This window comes from Oratosquilla oratoria, chromosome 8, assembly GCF_046742065.1.
Source record: "Oratosquilla oratoria isolate Oo_2021 chromosome 8, ASM4674206v1, whole genome shotgun sequence".
NCBI lineage: Eukaryota > Metazoa > Arthropoda > Malacostraca > Stomatopoda > Squillidae > Oratosquilla > Oratosquilla oratoria.
In genome coordinates this window covers 6,713,898-6,735,625 of record NC_134784.1, presented here as the reverse complement: position 1 = coordinate 6,735,625, position 21,728 = coordinate 6,713,898, and the positions used below count along the sequence as shown (strand labels likewise).

The window sequence follows — 21,728 nt, the reverse complement described above, 5'->3', positions numbered from 1 at the left end:
CATTCCTCTCCAAGACGAGCTACATATCAGCACATACGCAGTATCTCCCCCAGGCTTCCTGCTCCATGCTCTCTGTAACTTCTTGTTTATTGTGTGCTGTAACCACCTCCGGACTTCTATTCCTCCCACCCGCTCCCACCCACAAGCTACCATATGACATACAACAAAATCTACCCTGCTGCACCATAATTCATTGCTACAGCAAGCACCACTCCAGCCACCTCTTCTTCCCAGTTATTACCAGCTAGCATCGAGACTGCATAACACCTGGTTCCAGCCACCACTACAGCCTCCTCCGCCTCCCAACTGCCACCAGTTACCATCTAGACCACCAGCTCCAGAGTAACCACCTCCTACTCCCACCCTACTTCACCTTCTGAGTGCTACCAGCCTCCATGGGTGAATGATATTTTGACGCAGTCTAAAGGGATTTCTCTCCGTCCTCTCTTTTTCTGCATGGGGAGATGGAGAGGGGAGGTCGCCGATTAACTAAAGCAGCCTTGCTGTGGATGATGTGTGTCTTGCTGCATTGCTTCTGATCTGGGGCAGTGGGCAAGATGCACAGCTGACCCGTCACCAAGGAGGAGCCAAAAGGGAGGGGGGGGGTGAATGGGAGTGGAGTATGTGGGGATAAAATGGATAGGAGTGCATTTATGCTTTTTGACTTTGGCTACCTCCCTTGTATGTATATAGAGTAAGCTTTTTAGTAATTCACATGCCAATCTTTAGGTTCCCATGTGTATACCATTATATGTACTTCTCAACTACATCCTCTAAAGCTTGTTCTACCTTCCTGTCTTAAATTGATTTGTAAGGCAAGTAGATAATACTTTTGACACCTCCAAGTGCAATACTTCCATTTGAATCACTTTATGACACATAAGGGCAAACGTAACAGATCTCATCCTTCTACAAAACCTTCAACTATTCCTCCTATTGAACCAGTCCATTCCACTGTTATGGGTTCTTCTTCCTCTCAATCTTCTACTCCAAATATGAATGTGACTGTAACACTAGTGACCAATGCATCCTCATTGCCCTTGTTTAACAGATATAACATCTCTATTTACAACATCATTTCAGGAGTAGATGCAAAGATCTCACAATGTCAAGTGATAGATGACTCCCAGAAGATTGCCATCCTTTAAGAGCCAGGTCAACTTCAATAACACACACACTGGAGATATACTTCAATCAGATATCCTCATTGAGACCTAGTCATGCTTTGCTTTCATTGACCAGTTCATGAAATCTTTTGGCATACTTGATCAAGTCATTCATTGTCTCCAATGTACAACTTAGCCAAAGCTTTTGACAAACAAGCCTCTAACCTTAATAGTGAACTTAGAAGTTCTTTAAAAATGTCTGCCTGGATTTCAAATAACACAATGACTTTAGACAATGTAGTATCTCTTATTTCATATTTTGCATTCCTCTCCTGAAACCCTTGAGAAACCATCCACAACTGAGTTTCCTCTACAAACTACATTGACAGAATTTTTTAAGAAATTCAATGACTCCCAGAAAGTACATTCTCAGATTGCAAGCCAGTCAGTTCTACTCACAACACCACAACCTTACCCTGTTGCACAAGTAACACCATCTCAAACTAGAACATGCACTCCTTGTTGTTGTTACATGTCTCATCCATGTCAATGTTCACCTTCCAGAACATGCATCGTTTGCCATTTCTGTCCACAATCTGGCCACCTTACCTCTAGGTGTTGGAAATGTCTATCAACTCCTCCAGACCAGTACTGTGAATATCATGAAGACTGTTTTCATTCCACAGACAAGTGTTAATGTCCTGTGGTACCAGTGTTCCCGATCATGACCTCCTTCCCCCACCTCACATGCTACTTCCTCTTCTTGTCACTCTTCTCCCAAATGACAATTAACCAACCAGCATTCCCACAATATTTCTTTGCCTACTACCACCCACCCAGACCCCTCCCTGTGTATACCCTTTCTAGCCCTGATATTTGGATTCATGTTTTGGAAATTGCTGCTATATCGGATACCATCCCCCTTTCAGTTTTTATAGATACTGGTTCCCCAGTCAACATAATGTCAATTCAGAGTTTCCATAAATTCTGCACTGCAAGAAAGTGTGTCACCATTTTGGAACCCCCTTTTGCAATGTTGATGGTATCCAATTTCCAGTGATTGGTAAAGTCACCCTTGATATTAGTTTCTCTACCACTACCTCCTCTATTCCAGTTACCTTATATGTCACTGATGTTCATTTCCCTGGAAACATACTCATAGGTTTATTCCCAACATGGAATTGTTTATTCAAATAATTTCTTCCTTTCCTTGCCTTCACCACTGTCAACTTGTGCAGTTAGTAACATTCGACCGAGTGGTCTCCCACAGACTAAATTCCCACTTAAGATATCAATATTACTTCCAATGACAGTAGCCCTGCTTCTTCACATGAAGATATCCATACTTCATCTCAGAGTTCTTCACCTCCCTCTTCTGTTGATATGTCTTCTCACCATAACTGGTGTATTCATTATTCCCACATGTCTAAATCAGCCAAACTTGAAACAAAGCACCCTCTGAAACATAGAAACCATCTGTGTCAAAGGCATTTCTCTGTTTTCAGCCTTATGTTCCACTTCTAAGGAAGGTCATACCCAATTGCTTGTTGCCAATGACACTAACACTCCCCTCCAACTTAGTAAAGGTACAAACATATGTAACTTTCTAGTATATCTTGTGTTCAAATCACAGATAACCAGTTCAGTACTGTTCTCGTTTGTACCACCTTTTCTGATATACATCCACATGTGAACCCATTCTTGCATCACATATGAATTCACTTGATTTTCCTGATGCACAAGAAAGCTTACTTTCACTTTGCAATGACTTCAGGCACATTATTGCTCTCCCAGGTGAACCTCTTGGTGTAACTAATCTAATTCAGCATCACATTCCCTTTAGACTAAATACCCACCCATGCTATATTCCTGCATAAAGAACCCCTCATACCAAACAGAATGTGGTAGACATGCTTGTTGATGACACAACTGATCAAGAGATCATAGAACCATCCTAAACCAGATGGTTCATTTCATCCTGTTGTTGACTTTAGAGAGCTCAATAAATTAACTGTTCCAGATCACCATCCTATCCCAGTATTGCAAGACCTTCTCTCCATAGGTGAAGACAATGTCGTCTTTACCAGTCTTGACCTTATGTCTGGATATTACCCAATCTCCTCTGCTCCTGAATCACATCCTCTTACAGCCTTCAGTACACCATATGGACATTTCCAATTCTAAAGGTTAACCATGGGACTTGTTTCTGCACTTTCTGTTTTTACATGGCTCATGAACACAGTCCTCACAGGATTGATTGGTGAGAACTTCTTCATCTATCACACCCTTTCAAAACTTTCCAAGTTCCTTGGGCCTTACAGAATATTTCAGAAAGAATCAGGTAATAAAGTCAGGGAATGTAATCTGCATGACTTCCATGAAACTGTGTTGGACCTTGATCACATAAAAAAAAAAGTTCCTCATGGCCTCAACTTGGATATTTCCCCTGTTGACAACCCCCCACTCCTCCCCTTCTGAGGACCAGTCTCCCTCTACTTCACACTCTCTCCCCACATCTAATGTTGAATCTTGTTATGCCCTCCAAAGTCGAACCACCATTCCCTGAAATTTTCGTTCATTCCTCAAATGTCCAAAAGCATTGTCTACTTCCTATGTACTTTCTATATACTTCCAATGTACCTGTTAGTTTTAAAAGATACATGTTCTTTTACACATTTTTACACATGTTCAGTTCAAATTTTTCTTCACTTCATTATACTCCCTGCTGATGCATGGACCTGTCATTTGTAAACTCATCATAGAGGCCATGCATACCTACAAACATATGCACTTACATAGACATACAGCATAAGCACAAGCATCTTCACAACCACCAGAGAATCTATAGACTATGTATGGACACAAACAACAAAAGATTGCCATAACATTTACATTTTACATAACATTGCATTAACATTCATAATTTCACAGGATCAGAGGAGGGATTGAGGAAGTTAGTGACAGAGTTTGAGAAGGTGTGTGAAAGAAGGAAGCTGAAGATAAATGTGGGCAAAAGTAAGGTGATGAGATGTACAAGGGGAGAGAGTGACAGTAGGCTGGAAGTGAGCATTAAGGGTGAGAAACTGGAGGAAGTGGATAGTTTTAGATACTTCGGTGCGAATGTGATAGGAAAGGGAGGAGTGGAGGTGGAGGTAGAATGTAGATTGAGAGAAGCGAGTAAATGCCTTGGTGGATTAAAAAGTGTAATGAAAAATAGACATCTGGGAATGGATGCTAAGAGGAGGTTATATGAAGGAGTGATTGTGCCAACAGCAATGTACAGGACAGAAACATGGAACATGAGAGAGGAAGAGGGAAGGAGTTTGAATGTGTTTGAGATGAAATGTCTGAGAAGTATGATAGGGGTTACTAGGCTAGATAGAGTGAGAAATGAGGAGGTGAGGAGGAGAACAGGGGTGGAAAGGGAGCTGGGAGATAGGGTTGATGAAAGAGTATTAGGATGGTCTGGACACATGGAAAGAATGAGTGAAGAAAGATTAGTAAAAGAAGTGTGGAAGGCGGAGGTGGAAGGAGTGAATATGAGGGGGTGTCCTAGGATGAGATGGATGGGGTGAAAGGGGCTTTACAAAAGAGAGGAATGTCTGTAGAGGAAGGACAGGAGAGGACAAAAGATAGGGGTGAATGGAGAAGGGCTGTGTATAGATAAGGCTGTGATGCATGAGGGGGAGTGGGTGGGGGATGGGGGGTGAAGAAGTATGTATGAGAAAAAAATTTGACGCAGCCCGAAGGGATTTCTCCCCATCTTCTCCTTTCCTGCATGCGGGGACGGAGAGGGGGGGTCGCCGAATTTATGAGGCAGCCTTGCTGTGGATGTGCTGTGTCTTGTGACACTGCTTCTGACCCAGGGCAGTGGATAGGATGCAGGGATGACCCGTCATCCAGGAGGTGCCAAGATAGGAGGGAGGAGGGTGGAGGGGAGTGGAATATATGGGAAATGAAATGGGTGGGAGTGATGTCTATGGCTTTTTCTTTTTGGCTACCTCCCATGTAAGGGGGAAGAAGCCTTTGGTATATGTATGTATGTATATATCATAATTAAATTGCATGTAATTTTTGTTATTTACAACTCTATATTAGAGCATTAAGGGAGAGCAACTGGAGGAAGTGGATAGTTTTAGATACTTGGGTGCAAATGTGGCAAGAAAAGGTGGAGTAAAGGTGGAGGTAGAATGTAGATTGAGAGAAACGAGTAAATGCCTTGGTGGATTAAAAAGTGTAATGAGGAATAGACATTTGGGAATGGATGCTAAGAGGAGACTGTATGAAGGAGTGATTGTGCCAACAGCACTGTATGGAGCAGAAACATGGAACATAAGAGAGGAAGAGAGAAGGAGTTTGAATGTATTTACCTAGTTGTATTTACCTAGTTGTATTTTGCGGGAAGGGGAGCTATGCTCGTGTTGTCCCGCCTTTGTATCTTGCAGTGTCTAGTTTGTTTTTAAACTCATGAATGGTTTTTGCGCATACTATTTCATTGTCCAGTTTGTTCCAAGTGTCCAAAACTCTATGAGGAAAACTGTTTTTCTTCAGTTCTCTTCTATAGCTATGTTTTTTTATTTTCTTTCCATGTCCTCTTGTGTTTCTTTTGTCCCAGTTAAGTAAGTTCTCACTATCGAGTACCTCTGTGCCTTTCATGATTCTGTAGATGGTCAATAGGTCACCTCTCTCTCTTCTTTGCTCCAGTGTCGGTAACTCCAGTTTAGCCAATCTCTCTTCGTATGATAGGTTTGCAAGTGCAGGTGCCATTTTTGTAGCTGCTCTTTGGATTCTTTCTATTTTCTTTATATTCTTTTTGGTACTGGGGGACCACAATGTCGCTGCATACTCTAATCTAGGCCTTATCAATGTAACCAATATTTTTTTCATCATGTCTTCGTCCAAGTATGTAAACGCCACTTTTATTGATCTTAGCAAATTGTAAGTCTCCCCGACAATTTTGTTAATCTGTATATCATAGGACAGGTCGTTCGTGATAATTACTCCCAAATCTTTTTCGGATCCTACTTTCTTTACTTCTTTGGTTCCAATTGTATATTTTCCTGATATTCTGTTTTTGCTTTTTCCAAACTCCATTATGCTACACTTCTTAGTATTAAAGTCCACTTCCCATTTCTGACTCCAGTTCCATACCCTATTTAGGTCTTCTTGCAGTGCTTCACAGTCCTCATCAGTTTCTATTTTCCTTAGCAGTTTGGCGTCATCGGCAAAGAAGCTCATGTAGCAGTTCACGTCCTCATCCATGTCATTCATATAGATAGCAAACATTATTGGTGCCAGCACAGATCCTTGCGGTACTCCACTGATCACCTCTTTCCAGTCTGAATATTTTTCTCTGAGCACTACTCTCATCTTTCTACCAGTCAGAAAGTCCTCTATCCATTTTAGTAGGTTTCCCTGTATTCCTCCTATGTGTTCCAGTTTTTTTAGTAGTTTTCTGTGTGGTACTTTGTCAAAGGCTTTTTGCAAGTCTAGGAATGCACAATCAGCCCATCCATTTCTTTCTTGCACTATGTCTATTAGTCTTGAGTAAAAGCATATTAAGTTTGTGGAGCATGATCTTCCTTGTCTGAATCCGAATTGTCTTGGGTTTAATGTGTTTGAGATGAAGTGTCTGAGAAGTATGATGGGGGTTACTAGGCTCGATAGAGTGAGAAATGAGGAGGTGAGGAGGAGAACAGGGGTGGAAAGGGAGTTGGGAGATAGGGTTGATGAAAGAGTATTAGGATGGTTTGGACATATGGAAAGAATGAGTGAAGAAAAACTAGTAAAGGAGGTATGGAAGGCAGATGTGGAGGGAGTGAACATGAGGGGACATCCTAGGATGAGTTGGATGGATGGGGTGAAGGGGGCTTTGGGGAAGAGGGGAATGTCTGTTGAGGAAGGACGGGAGAGGACAGAAGACAGGGGTGAATGGAGAATGGTTGTATATGGAAGATGTTGTGATGCATGAGGTGGAATGGATGTGGGGATGGGGGGTGAGGTAGTGTGTGTGAGCAAAATTTTGACGCAGCCCGAAGGGATTTCTCCCTGTCCTCTCCTTTATATGGGGGGACGGAGAGGGGGGGTTGCCAATTTAATGAAGCGGCCTTGCTGTGGATGTGCTGTGTCTTGCGACACTGCTTCTGACCCAGGGCAGTGGACAGGGTGCAGGGATGACCCGTCATCTAGGTGCTAAGATGGGAGGGAGGGTGGAGGGGTGTGGAGTGTTTTCAGGGATGGAATGGGTGGGAATGATTTTATGCCTTTTCCTTTTTGGCTACCTCCCTAGTAAGGGGGAAAAAGCCTTGGTATATGATGTATGTATGTATATTACTTAGACATGGGTACGTAATTAATTCCAATTATGGAAACAAATGGTAACCCATGACCACATTCCAGAAGTGACACACAGGTACTCAAGCACTTATCATGCTAGTTCCATTGTATAGGCCTGAGTGCACAGTGTATCCCACTTCAGGTGTGAACTTTTTTTAAATATATGACCTTAAAGATCTGCAGTATTTAATTTTCACTGTAATGTTGTAGCTCAAATTAAAGTCTGGGGAAAATGCCCAGATACTTCAGATCTTAACAAATTGTTTGCATGGTCAGAGAAATGGTAAATGGATTTCAATATCTCAAAAGTGCAGGCTTACACAACTCAGAAAACATGTGTTGCTTAGATAACACTTTTTTAGGGAAAACAGAATGTGAGAAAGACTTGGGAGTGCTAGTGAGTACATAAGAATGAAGGAAACTGCAAGAGACCATAAGGCCTACACTAGGCAGCTCCATATCCATCACCACCTATCATCCTCATCCTTAAAGTTGCCTAACCATTTCTTAAAACAACTGATAGTTTCAGCACTCACTACATGGTTACTAAGTCTATTCCATTCATTGACCATCTTATTAGTAAACCAATTCTTGCCTATTTCCTTCTTAAATCTAAATTCATCCAGTTTATATCCATTACTGCAAGTCCTGCCCTATTGTTTTAATATGATGACCTTGTTTGCATCACCCTTGTTAAGCCTTTGACCCACTTGAACACCTCTATTAGATCACCCTGCACTCTGCGTCTTTCCAGAGAGTGTAAGTTAAGGTGCCTAAGCCTCTCTTTGTAAGGCAAATTTCTGAGTCCATGTATCATTTTGGTCATTCTTCTCTGTACTGATTATAGTGAATTGATGTCCATTCTATAGAACAGAGACCAAAACTGTACCGCATAGTCAAGGATGGGTCTATTGCTAGATAGAGTTTGATAACTACCTCTGCACTTCTATTCATTACCATCCTAGCAATGAAACCTAATGCTCTATTAGCTTTATTCCTGGTGCTAATGCACTATTTCCTGGTTTTAAGGTCCAGACTCACTAGAACTCCCAAGTCTCTCTCACACTCAGTTTTCTCTAAAAGCGTGTTATCTAAGCTGTATCTATTTTTGGGGTTGTGTAGCCCTACATTTAACATACTACGCTTAGAGATATTGAAGTTCATTTGCCATTTCACCGACCATGTGAACAATTTGTTAAGATCATCCTGCAGAATCTCTGCATCACCTCCTGACCTAATTAGGCCTTATATCCAGGAAACAATGCATTAGTGCCTGGAAACGAGCTAACAAAGCATTAGGATTTATTGCTAGGATGGTTACAAACAAAAGTGCAGATGTAGTTCTCAAACTATCTGGCAATAGTTAGACCCATCCTTGACTATGTGGTACAGTTTTGGTCTCTGTCTTATAGAATGTATATAAATTCACTGGAATCAGTTCAATGAAGAATAACCAAAATTATACATGGGCTTATAAATTTACCTCATGTAGACAGGCTTAGGCACCTAGAGTGTGGGATGATCAAACAGAAGTATTCAAATGGCTCAAGGGCTTTAATAAGGGTGATACAAACAAGGTCATCATATCAAAACAACAGAGCAGAACTCACAGTAATCAATGTAAATTTAACAAATTTAGATTTAAGAAAGAAATAGGCAAAAAACTGGTTTACCAATAGAGTGGTTAATGAATGGAATAGACTTAGTAATCATGTAGTAACCACAGAAACTATTGGTTGTTTTAAGAGAAGGTTAGATAGCTTTATGGATGGGGATGATGGGTGATAATAGACATGGAAGTGCCTAGTGTAGGCCTTATGATCTCTTGCAGTTTCCCTCATTCTTATGTTCTTATGCTTCTTCAACATCTTGATTCTAAAGTTCTAAAAGTTTTATTCACCACAACCACCCACCTTTTCCTTGAACTACACCTTATTTTTACTCCTAGCACCACAAAAGCCAATCTGTCATAGATAAAACTCTAGTATGACCTCATGTTAACTGGACTTTGGGTTCCTTGTGTATTAGATGCACGCTTTCAGCAACAAAATTCTATTTATTCACAACATACATAATATAATTATACCTATAAGTACCTGTGTCTCTTTCATTTTAATTTGTGAGGCTGTGAGACGCTTCTTGGCAGTCTTCAGGCGCACTTCAACATCTTCTAACTTCCTTTTGCGTGTGGTTTCTGCCTTACTGAAACAGGAAACATCCTCTTCAGAATTCCTTCAATTCATATTCTGAATTTTAACAAACAATACTTACTATCCCTGCTCTTTTTAGTTTCAATAACAAGATTATTTTTGGGTAATTTTCATTTGTCTGTTTCTTTGTTAGATTACACTAAAAGTTATTTATGGATTTTGATAAAAATTTTGGAGTGATAGAGCATGGCTACAGTAACACAAAAGTAGATTTTAGTGGTGATTTGGGTAATAATAATAAGAATAATAAGAATAATGCATACATATACCAAGGGCTTTTCCTCCCTTACAAGGGAGGCAGCCAAAGTCAATGGCATAAATCCACTCCCACCCATTTCATCCCCACATACTCCATTTCCATTCACCACCCCTCCCTCTCTCTTTTCTTGGCTCCTCATGAACAACAGGTCATCCCTGCATCTCACCCACTGCCCTGGGTCAGAGGCAATATAGCAAGACACACTACATCCACAAAAAGGCCACTTCATTTAATCAGCGATCCCCCATCTTCGTCCCCTCATGCAAAAAAGAGAGGATGGTGAGAAATCCTTTCAGGCTGCATCAAATTATTTCACACATAGTCCCCCCTACTCCCTTCCATGCATCAAAGCACCATCCATACATGACCATTCTCCACTCACCCCTATCTTCTGTCTTCTCCCTTCATTCCTCAACAGACATTCCTCTTTCCCAATGCCCCTTTTATTCCACCCATCCATCTCATCCTCGGCCACACCCTCATGTTCACTCGATCCACCTCTGTCTTCTATATCTCTTTTACTAATCTTTCTTCACTCGTTCTTTCCATGTGTCCAAACCATCACAATACTATTTCATCAATCCTATCTCCCAACCCTTTTTCACCCCTGCTCTCCTACTCATCTCCTCATTTCTCACTCTATCCAGCCTAGTAACCCTTACCATACTTCTCAGGCACTTCATCTCAAACACATTTAAACTCTTCCTCTCTTATGTTCCATGTTTCCATTCCATAGAGTGCTGAGAGCACAATCACTCCTTTATACAATCTCCACTTAGTATCTATTCCCAAATGTCTATTTCTCATTACATTTTTTAATCCCCCAAGGCATTTACTTGTTTCTCTCAATCTACCTTCTACCTCCACCTCCACTCCTCCCTTTCCTGCCACATTTGCACCCAAGTATCTAAAATTATCCAAAACCTCCAGTCTCTCTCCCTTAACCCCTTCGATACGATTATGCCTACGTAGGCGTCATGAGGAGCAAGTGGGTACGCGAGGATGCAGATGTTGGCATCTTGATTATATTTATTGTAGTTGTACCTGCGTGACCCCCATACACTGTAAACTGGCTTCATCATATTTTCTATGGTTATCAAAATTCATGGGTGAAAGAGAGAATGAGCAATACAGCGGTGACTTTATTTTCTATAATGCGAGTATTATGACGCAACATTGCACATCTGGCAGCTAATGCTGCCCACGAGATTTTGGCCCGGAGTGAAGGGGTTAATGATTTCCAATTTGCTGCCCTCCTCTCCCATTATACATCTCATCACCTTACTTTTACTCACATTTGTCTTCAAATTCCTTCTTTTGCATACCTTCCCAAACTCTGTCACCAGCTTCCTTAATCCCTCTTCTGATCCTGCTACAAGCAGTGTTGTCAGCAAACAACAACTGGCTTATCTCCCACTTTTCTCCATTTTCTTTAACCATCTCCAATCCCCAGCCCATTACCCTTACATTTACCTCTTGCACCACCCCATCCATGTATAAATTGAACAGCCAAGGCAACATGACACATCCCTGGTGAAGTCCCACCTTTACCTCAAACCACTCACTCTCCATTTCTAATTCTAACACAGGCTCTACTACTCTTGTAAAAACTCTTGACTGCTCTTAACAGCTTTCCTCCTATCCCATATATCTGCAATACCTCCCACAGTGCCTTCCTGTCTATCCTGTCATAAGCCTTTTCCAAATCCATAGAGGCCCAAATAACATCCTTTCCTTTTCCTAAAGTTTTCTCACATATCTGCCTTACCACAAAAATCTGATCCACACAGCCCCTACCTGTCCTAAACACACACTGTTCCTTACTCATTACTCCCTATGTTCATCTCCTAATCTTCTTAATCAAAACACTCCCATAAACCTTCCCAACTATACTTGACAAAATGATCCCTCTGAAACTACTACTCACACTTGTCCCACTTTCCTTTGTAAAGTGGAACTATACAGGTACTCCTCCAGTCCTCTGGCACTCTACCCTCTTTCAAACATTACACTACCTCACCAGTCAGTCCACCACCACCGTACCTCCCTTTTTTAGACACTGCATGACACCCATCCAACCCAGGTGCCTTACCTGCTCTCATAATTTTAATAACTGCTTTCATGTCATCTTTCCTTATTTCTCCTCCATTTTCCTCATTCATCACTGTCATTTTCTTAGCACTTCCCATTGCAACTACTTTCTCCTCCCTATTCTCCTCCACATTTAGCAACTCCCTTATATAATCTACCCATCTTCCTTCTACTGCCATTTCTTCCATTATCATCTCTCCATCTGCACTTTTTATCTTTTCCTCTCTACTTAATTTGTCTTCCCTTCCTCTCTTTTTATTATTTTTATTACTTTTCTCCTCTACAACTTTCTTTGCTTCATCATCCTACCACTCACTACCCTTCCTTCTATTTCCTCCTGTCCTCCTTGTTCCACACACCATCTTTCCACACCTTGTGACTCCCTTCTTGAAACATTCCCATTCCTTCTCCACTCCTAGTTCTACTCTATCCTTCACTCCCTTCCACTCTTCTCTCAGCTTCTTCTTGTACTCCTTCTCCCTTTCTTTCTCATTTAAGTACTTTACTCTAAGCACCTCCCTACCTTATGACCTTTTCCTCTTTATCTATCCTCCACTCTCAACTTACCTTCCACCAAAACAATTATATGATATTCACCCATTCCTTCCTCTAAGAACATGTACATCCAAAACTCTTCCTACTCTTCTCCTGGTTACCACTATATAGTCCATTAAAGCCCTATCTACCACCCTCTCCCATGTGTACTTATGCTTGACTTTCTTCCTAAACACTGTGTTTGCTATCATCAACTCTCTAGACACATCTCCACCATCATCTCTCCACTACAATTTTTTCCTGGCACTCCACACTTCCCAACCACTCTGTCTATTGGTTTGTCTCCTACCCTAGCATTGAGATCTCCCAATACCACTACATTGACATTTCTCCTTAAACTCTTTATGCATTTTTTTAAATCTATCCACAAAGCCTCTCTTTCTTCTACACTCTTCTCACTGCCAGGCCTATATGCACTTACAAAGACCCAAATCTCCTTCCCAGTTTCACCTTCACCCACATTAACCTTGAAGAAACCTCCTTCTACTCCACCAAATGCTTACCTATCTCTTCACTTACTAATACAGCCACCCCTTCTCTCTCTCATTCTCTCTTCACTCCTGACACCCTCCCAACTACACTCCAAAACTCAAATTCACTCCTCCCTTTCAACTTAGTTTCACTTAATGCCAACACATCCATCTTTCTTCTCACAAACATACTGCCGATCTCTTCCCTTTTACTCTCATCTGTACCACATCCATACACATTAAAAGACCCAAATCTTAGAGTTTTGGTAGGAAAACTCCCAGACCCTCTTATACTTTTACTTTTTTTTAGGAATGTCCCCTTTGGGATTACAGAGAGTAGGATGCCTAGTCCTATAATAATAATGATAATGATATATATATATACATACATACATATATATATATATATATATATATATATATATATATACAGTCAACACCATCAGAATTTGCACACATAATTTTGTATCCGTCACTTCATATTCGCACACAAAACAACAAGAATAGACTTCATATTGGGTACTCTCTCAACTTTTAGTATTTGGTGTATCCTCCCTTATTCATCAAGCAAGACCTGAGGCGATATGAAACAGACAGGGCAAGGTTTTGGAGGATGGATGGAGAGAAGTTAACCCAGATGTTTTGAAGTGCAATAACAAGTTTCAAGACACATGATGTGTCATGTTTCCTCCACTAGATTATCATCAAAGTCCATAAATTTTCTATTGGAGAAAGGTCAGGACTATTGCTTGGCCAATCCTTTATATATTCAGTTCCCACAAAATCCAGCTGACCAGTTACTAATTTTACTGTGTGAGCAGGTGCCCCCATCTTGCTGGTACACTTCACTCTGGCAGATGATCTGCCAAGAGCTCCAGGCACCTCTACTTGTTGATTGTAATGCTCCTTGGTAAGACCATTAGCTTTCCAACACTATGGTGCCCAAAAGCACCCCAGACCATAAACGAGTCAGTGTATTTGACAGTCCTCTCACTGTACTTGGGAGAGGAAGAATCTTGACCAATACGTATCCTTATCTTCTTTTCTCCATTGCTAGTGATGGTAAAGGTGGCCTCATCAGACCATAACACTTTCTTCCACTTGTCCTGATCCCAGGCAAGGTATTTCAGGCAAAAATTAATACAATTCTTCTTTTGCCTGGATGTAGTAATCAGTTTTCTTTGAGGTGTGCAGTACTTATATACCCAAGGTCTTCATGGAAGCAATGCTGCATGGTCCTCAGAGACAGTTTGGCCAACAGTTGAAAATTCTTGTGTTTTAATTCTTTAGCAGAAATGCAAGGTTCCCTCTCAACTTGAAGCTGCAGGACCTTGAAGGTCCTGTGTCTTACAAACTCCTCCTGGCCTTTTTCTTAGAAGCTCTGGGTCAGTGCTGCCAGTGTCTCAGCAATGTTAGGTCCACCTCTGCATAGAACAGTGATGCTTGAACTTTTTTGTTAGACTTCCCTCCCTTTACCAGAGCAGCAATACTTGCCAGTTGGTCTCTCTTCAAGTCCTTTCCCAAGCCCATTACTCAATGATGAACACAATAGTGCAGAGAGGTAAGGGAGAAAAAAACATGAAGAGCAAAACTCATCAGCCCACCACAAATGCCACTGGTAACTAATCTACTCAAGGCTGCACAATGCCATTGGTCTCACTACCCTGTACCCATCTCTGGTGTATAAATTTTCCAGACATATCTGAACCACTGTTTTAGAGGGTGGTCTCTTCCTCACCATCAGAACTGGTACATCATGCCTTGCACCAATTCTAATGGCACTGGGTATATATTTGTGAAAAGCTAGAGTCCAGGAACCATTGTTGGAAGAAAGCAAATGCTGAATAGGAGTACAGTGCTTGCTTTTTTCCAATATATATATATATATATATATATATATATATATATATATATATATATACATACATATACCAAGGCTTTTTTTCCCCCTTACAAGGGAGGTAGCCAATAAGAAAAAGGCATAAATACCATTCCCAACCATTCCATCCCTAAATACTGTACACTCCACTCCCCTTCACCCTCCCTCTTATCTTGGCACCTCCTGGATGACAGGTCATCCCTGCATCTTGTCCAGCCCCACTCTCTGCCACACCTCCTTTCTTCTAAATCTGACCATCCTCATAACCCCCACCATTCTTTTCAAACAACAAATAACACAAAAGCATGAAATTAGATCTCATACATCAGTATACTAAATTATAAATGTAAAAGGGAGTGTGCTGATCCTAAAATCTAAATTTCACTAATCTTGGGCAATTGAGAACTACCGCACTTGCCACCATGAACTAATTCTGGTGAAATGAGAGCCACTCTCATCCATCACTGACCTTGGGAAAGCCCAGAAGTAGACACAGGTGCCAATCTTGTCTGTGTCAACAAGCCCATCATCCACCAGTGAGGTCACCACCTCCTTCACTGACTGTGAGATCACACCTTTCTCCTTTGGCCCAAGTTTTTCCAACTCCTGGTGGTGAAGGATTTATAGTATAATAAAGATTAACTATCTCTAGCCATATAAATACAATTAGTTTTATAAGTTATGTATACTATATTCACCTAATTGTAATATACAGGAAAAGGAGCAACATTCACTGGGTCCCATTTCCTATTCTCTAATTATTTATACCAAACCTCATTACACCAAATTTTGGTTATACTGACCATAGTGAAATCTAATGACCATTCACCTGACACAATCACTGGAACAACATTTGGACAAAACAAAGAAACTAATATAACAATATACAAACAATGCATACGCTCAGTGATGAATTATGCAAGTCCTGCATGGGCTCCTAATCTCAGTGAGGCGCACCACAGCACCCTTCGGGTCATACAAAACAAAGCCCTAAAAACAATTACAGGCTGCACAAATACATCACCTACAGACCATTTACACCATGAGGCAAAAGTCCTCAAAGTCAAGGACCACCTCGACATGAGAGGTACACAAACACTTGCTGCAGCCACCACAAACGCATCACGCCCGCTGCACTACATAGCGGAGCACCCACACACACCAGGAAACATTAAAACTACACCCAAAGACCTTTATTACGCACAGATACTCTCTTCTCTTCCTCCACAACCACCAAACACCAGCCTCCGGAAACATATTCATAATCATATCACTCACCGCTCCATTAACACACTGAAAGACAACACACTGCTGCATGCCAGACCCCCTGATATCCACCCTTCTGAATCCTCTCTCCCACGAAAGGACAGAGTCCACTTGGCCAGACTGCGATGCGGTCACCACCCAGCACTTCTAAGCTACCAGGAGAGGCTGGACGACCGTGTTGTGAACAGCTGCCCAGGATGTAACACTTCACCCCATACCATACAACACATAATGGAAGACTGCATTATACACAATCATGCACGCAAACAACACAACATACACTCTATAAAGGATTTGTGGGAAAACCCAGTTTCGGCTGTGGCCTTCCTTGGGGAGACGGGACTGCTCGGACAGACAGTCTAGGGAACGACAACAACAACAACAACAAGGTCAATATATGCAGTGAAAGTTTCAGTATGGATGACAAGCATATGGAAATTCTAAATATGTATGTACAGTACATACTTTCAGCTATAACGACCAAGCCTTTCCTCCAATTACTTCCCTATATCGAGGGTTTACTGTAGTGTAAATTTACTGCTGTGTTAGAAAAGATGATTCTATCTCTATACCAAGGGCTTCTTTCCCTTATGGGAAAAGCCCATACCAGCTATGGTGTTCCTCAAGGAGATAAGACTGCTTGGCCAGACAGTTTAGGGATGTCATCATCATCATCCCCCTTATAAGGGAGGTAGCCAGATCAAAGGGGTGCACCCACTCCCATCTATTTCATTCTCATCCATCACCCTTGTTTCCCTCTCATCTTAGCTCCTTGTGGATCAAGGTTCATCTTTGTCTCCTACCCATTGCCCAGGTCAGAGGCAATGCAGCAAGAAACACCACATCCACTGTGAGGCCCTTTGCTTAATCTGCAACACCACTTTCTCCATCCGCTCATGCAGAAAATAGAGATGGGGAGAAATCCCTTTGAGTTCCACCAAAATATCCACACACAACCACTCCCCACCCCCATCTCATCTCTTCCTCTCTCAACAGAGAAAAGAGAGAAGACAGGGAGAAAATCCCCTTCAGGCAGCATACACAGCCATTCTCCAATCACCCATATCCCCTGCCTTCTCCCTTACTTGTTCAACACATTCCCCTCATGCTCAAAGCCCCTTTCACCACATATATCCACCTCATCCTCAGTCATCCCTTCAAGTTCACTCCATCCACTTCTGGCTTCCACATCTCTTTTGCTAATCTTTCTTCACTCATTCTTTCCATGTGTCCAAACCATCCCATCAAACCATTAAGAAAATATTATCAAACTAGTTAAAAGAAAACACCACCTAGTCTAAAGAAAGTACTGACCAGGAAAAACCCTCGAAAAGAAATGAACTTAGTGTGTGCTGTACTAGGGAATTGTAGTGGAACCAACTCTCTCAGGAGGTATGAAAAAGCACATGTTCTCTATCTCTGTTCCATTATGTTGGTGTGACAACAGTCTCTTATAGACTTCAAGATAACATTGTGGAAATAGCAAATTTGTATAAACTTTTATATAAACTGGGGGAAGTGTATAGTAAACTGAAGTGAAAAGGAAATACTTTAAAAAATTGGGCCACTGACACTGTAGATTAAGCAGTTTTCCTAGTTCTATGTTGGTACCCATGTTCCAGGTGGCAAGTATAGGATTTGAAGTCCATATGGAGCTGTGGAAAATGAGGGAACCCAAATTGTTCTGGCTTGAGATCAATAAATTGACTTTAGTCCTGTGTTAAGATAGAACAAAGAAGAAAAATAAAAACAAAAAGTCATTCCTCAGAAGGAAATTACATTTCTGAGTTAAAGTGAAAGTAGATCATTTTTTCTATGCATCCGTTTCATCTGATTAAGTTGGTGTATTGGTTTATTTGATTGTGTTTACACACATAATGTATGGATGTACATATATATGTATGTATGTGTATATATATATATATATATATATATGTATATATATATGTATATATATATATATATATATATGTATATGTATATGTTCTGGAAGTTGTTAATTTTCTTTCGTGTATTTTCTATTTTTCTAATTATATTCTTCCCTTGGATAGCATGGGCATAAACCAATTCCTTATAATTCTCCATTTTATTACACAACATTTTTGTCTTTAATAAGACATCTTCTGGTATTTCTGTTTTAAAGATACAATAAATATTTATGATACTACAAGTTTGAATTACATTAATGGTTGGACATATACAAGATTATATCTAGAAATCAAAGCTTAGAATTACAATTAAGTTTAACATTAAAATTACATTTTAAATTCAACGAAAAAATAAGTATTACCTGCCTTATACGTGAAATGTTTAAATGGCTTGTGGCTACATCTTGACCCTAGATGACCTTCGCTTAGGAAGGTGTGAGGTGATTAGCAGATTACCCATGATCTTTGGCCTTTTAAATGGTTCAGTGACCTCATGAGGAGAGGGGTTGTGTGGAGGGGGAGGAGGAGGAGAGGGAGGAGGGAGAGAAAGTGAAGGGGGAATGGAGGTGGGTTGTGCTGAGGGGGAGGAAGAGGCGAAGGAGTGCATTTTATGACTGTAGAGGGGTATATTAGATGTTAGGTAATATACCCCTGTACAGTCACTGAACCATTTAAAAGGCCAGAGATCACGGGTAATCTGCTAATCACCTCACACCTTCCTAAGTGAAGGTCATCCAGGGTCAAGATGTAGCTGCAAGCCATTTAAACATTTCACCTATAAGGTATGTAGTAGTTATTTTTTCATTAAATCTAAAATGTAATTTTAATATGTTCAACTTAATTGTAATTCTAAGTTTTGCTTTCTAGATATAATCTTTATACGTCCAACCATTAATGTAATTCAAACTTGTAGTATCATAAATGTATATTGTATCTTTAAAACAGAAATACCAGAAGATGTCTTATTAAAGACAGAACATGTAATAAAATGGAGAATTATAAGGAATTGGTTTATGCCCACCCTATCCAAGGGAAGAATATAATTAGAAAAATAGAAAACACACAAAAGAAAATTAACAACTTCCAGAACACTGTCGTATTTAATCAAACCTGTTTAAAAGAGAACCTGCTCCCAAAATATACCAATATATATATATATATATATATATATATATATATACATATATACACACAAGGGGGCAATTTGGGCTTTTCATGAAGGTTTATTTGACCAAAGGATGTTGATTTTGTGTGAGCATGTATATCTTTTTGTGTCCTAGTTAGGATTATGCTGACTTGATGCACAACTTTCTAAGTAAATTGTTTTGAAGCATATATCATTGTCTAAATTTTGAATACCCTATGCACTGACAATTCTTAGCCTAGATTTTCGAAATTATCCCTGTGTCATCCCAACAATCACTACCTCATCATCTTAACCATTTGAACCTTTCTCTTGTATTTGTTGCAACTCAAAAGACACATTGAAGTTGTAGCTGGTGGCAGCACAAGGTAAAATTTAGTGAATCCAAAGATGGGAGTAACTTATATTTCAACACACACTCCCTCTTCCTGATCACTTTGTGGTGAGAGGGTAGAAGAATGCTGCCAATGTGACCATATACATGTTGAAGAAGGCAACTAAATGGTACAACAAAATGAGGGGACTATGGATTCCCCCCTCTGTCTTTTTCTCCTATAAAAATTGAAAACATAAGAGGGTCTGGGAGGAGTACTCCAACCAGAACCCTGGTGTGTGGATATTGTATGGATGAGAGTAAAAGAGATGAGATTGGTAGTTTGTTTGTGAAAAGAAAGATGTTAGTATTGAGTGAAAATGAACTAAAAGGGAAAGGAGTCTGGGAGCATGGTGGGTAGGGTGGCTGGAGTGATGAGAGGTTGAGGCAGGGAAGGATAATGCTGTTATTAGTACTGCTGGTAAGGGATGAAATAGTGCATGGTGAAGTAGAATGAAGTGTCTTCAAGGATAACATTGGCAAAGGTGAAACTGGGATGGGAGATATGGATTTTCAGTAGTGCATATGGCCCTGGTAATGAGAAAATAAGAAAAAGTGTGACAAAGAATTTTTGGGTGGGAGAGGGAATTTTTTTTTGGAAGGAAATGAAAAGAATGAGGGGGTGAGCTGGGTAATGAGAAGAGGGTGGAAGGTGCAGATGGACAAGTGGTAGTGGAAATGAAAGGAGTGGGGAAAAGATAAATGGATTTTTTTCAGGATTTGAGTGTGGAGGGGGTTAAGGAAAGTTTCATTGTAGTATTGGGAGATAGTGGCATGGTGACTGATGAGAGAGGAGAGTGATGGGCTAAAGGAAAGGAGATACAAAGAGTACTGATGGAAATGAAAGTTGGCAAGCTGCCTGGGTTGGACAGGTGTTGGGTAGAGTGTCTTACATGTGAAGGAGTAGTTGTAGTGGACTGGTTGGTGAGAAAGTTTGATGTGTACCTTGAGGAAAGAGGTGTGCTGGTGGACTAGAGAACTGCATACATAGTGCCATTATGCGAGGGAAAGGCTTTAGAGGGATTCTATTTGGTGTAATTGGTGGGGCATGTGATGGGGTGTTGGTTGAAAGGATTAGGCGAGGCAGAGGGAGTGGTTGTGGGGAGGAGTGTGGTAATGGAATGGAGGAAAGGGGATTGGGTTTCCATGGTAAGGTAGATAAACAAGAGGTTTCGACTGTGATTGGGGATGTCTTTTTTTTTTTTTTTCTTTTTTTTTCTTGTGGATTTAGAGAAAGTACATGACAAGGTTATCAGAGGGGCACTGAGGTGTGTTGCAGATTTGTTGGATGGGTGGGTTCTGGTTGGGGTGGGACTGAACTAAGGCTGTGTGATGTTGACATGGTTATTCAATGTGTGTACATGGATGGGGTGGTGCAGAAGGTGGTCATTGGTTTATTAGGTGGGAGTTTGGGGCTGATAAGTGGGACTGAGGATAAGTGGGAGGTGGGCTAGTTGTTGTTTGTGGATAGCAGTATACTTGTGGCTGTGTTGAAGGAGTGCTGGAGGAACTGTGGTAGTTGACGGTGGGGTTTAGGAAAGTGTATGGGAGGAGAGGGCTAAGGATGACTGTGGATTGAGGTGATGTACAGGAGGTGGCAGTGTATTAGAGGGGAGTTTGAGGGGCATGGAGAAATGGGTGAGGTGAGAAGTGCCTTGGGGGAATGAAAAGTGTCAAGAGAAATGAGTGTCTGGGGGTGAATGCAGAGGGAAGACTGTACAAAGGGGTAATTGTGCCAATGACATTGTATTGAATGGGAACTTGAGTTTGAAGGAGGCAGAAAGCCTAAGGCTTAAGCATGTTTGAGATGAAATGTTTACAAAGTATGGTGGTAGTTTTCATGGATGGATGGTGTGGCAGGTGTGGAGGTTGAGCAGAGAGAGGAGGTAAAGGGAGAGCAGGTAGATAAGATTGATCAGGATGGACCCAAGGACCATGACCAACCATTGTGGAGCTGTGGGTTTCCATTCAAATATCAGAAAACAGAAAAATAACAAGTGATGTGCAAGATAAAACCAGACACAAGCTACTCCACCTTTCTCCAGCAAATGTACAAATATCAATAAGAAGCTGAGAAACACACACAGAGGGCCCATATAAGATATCAAAAT

General features: G+C 40.9%; 1 protein-coding gene across 2 annotated transcripts in view; it reads right to left on the bottom strand.

Annotated features, from left to right (window-relative positions):
- LOC143027565 (meiotic nuclear division protein 1 homolog) overlaps window positions 1–21,728 on the bottom strand; it is an 82,115-nt gene that overhangs the window by 6,694 nt on the left and 53,693 nt on the right. For both annotated transcript variants that reach the window (XR_012966614.1, XM_076188876.1), the window contains exons 3-4: window positions 15,376–15,512; window positions 9,539–9,644 (exon numbers count right to left, since the gene is read on the bottom strand). Coding sequence is in view for 1 of the 2 variants with exons in the window: in XM_076188876.1 (XP_076044991.1) it covers window positions 9,539–9,644; window positions 15,376–15,512 (243 nt within the window). In the remaining variant the exon portion in view is untranslated. The remainder of the gene's footprint in view (window positions 1–9,538; window positions 9,645–15,375; window positions 15,513–21,728) is intronic.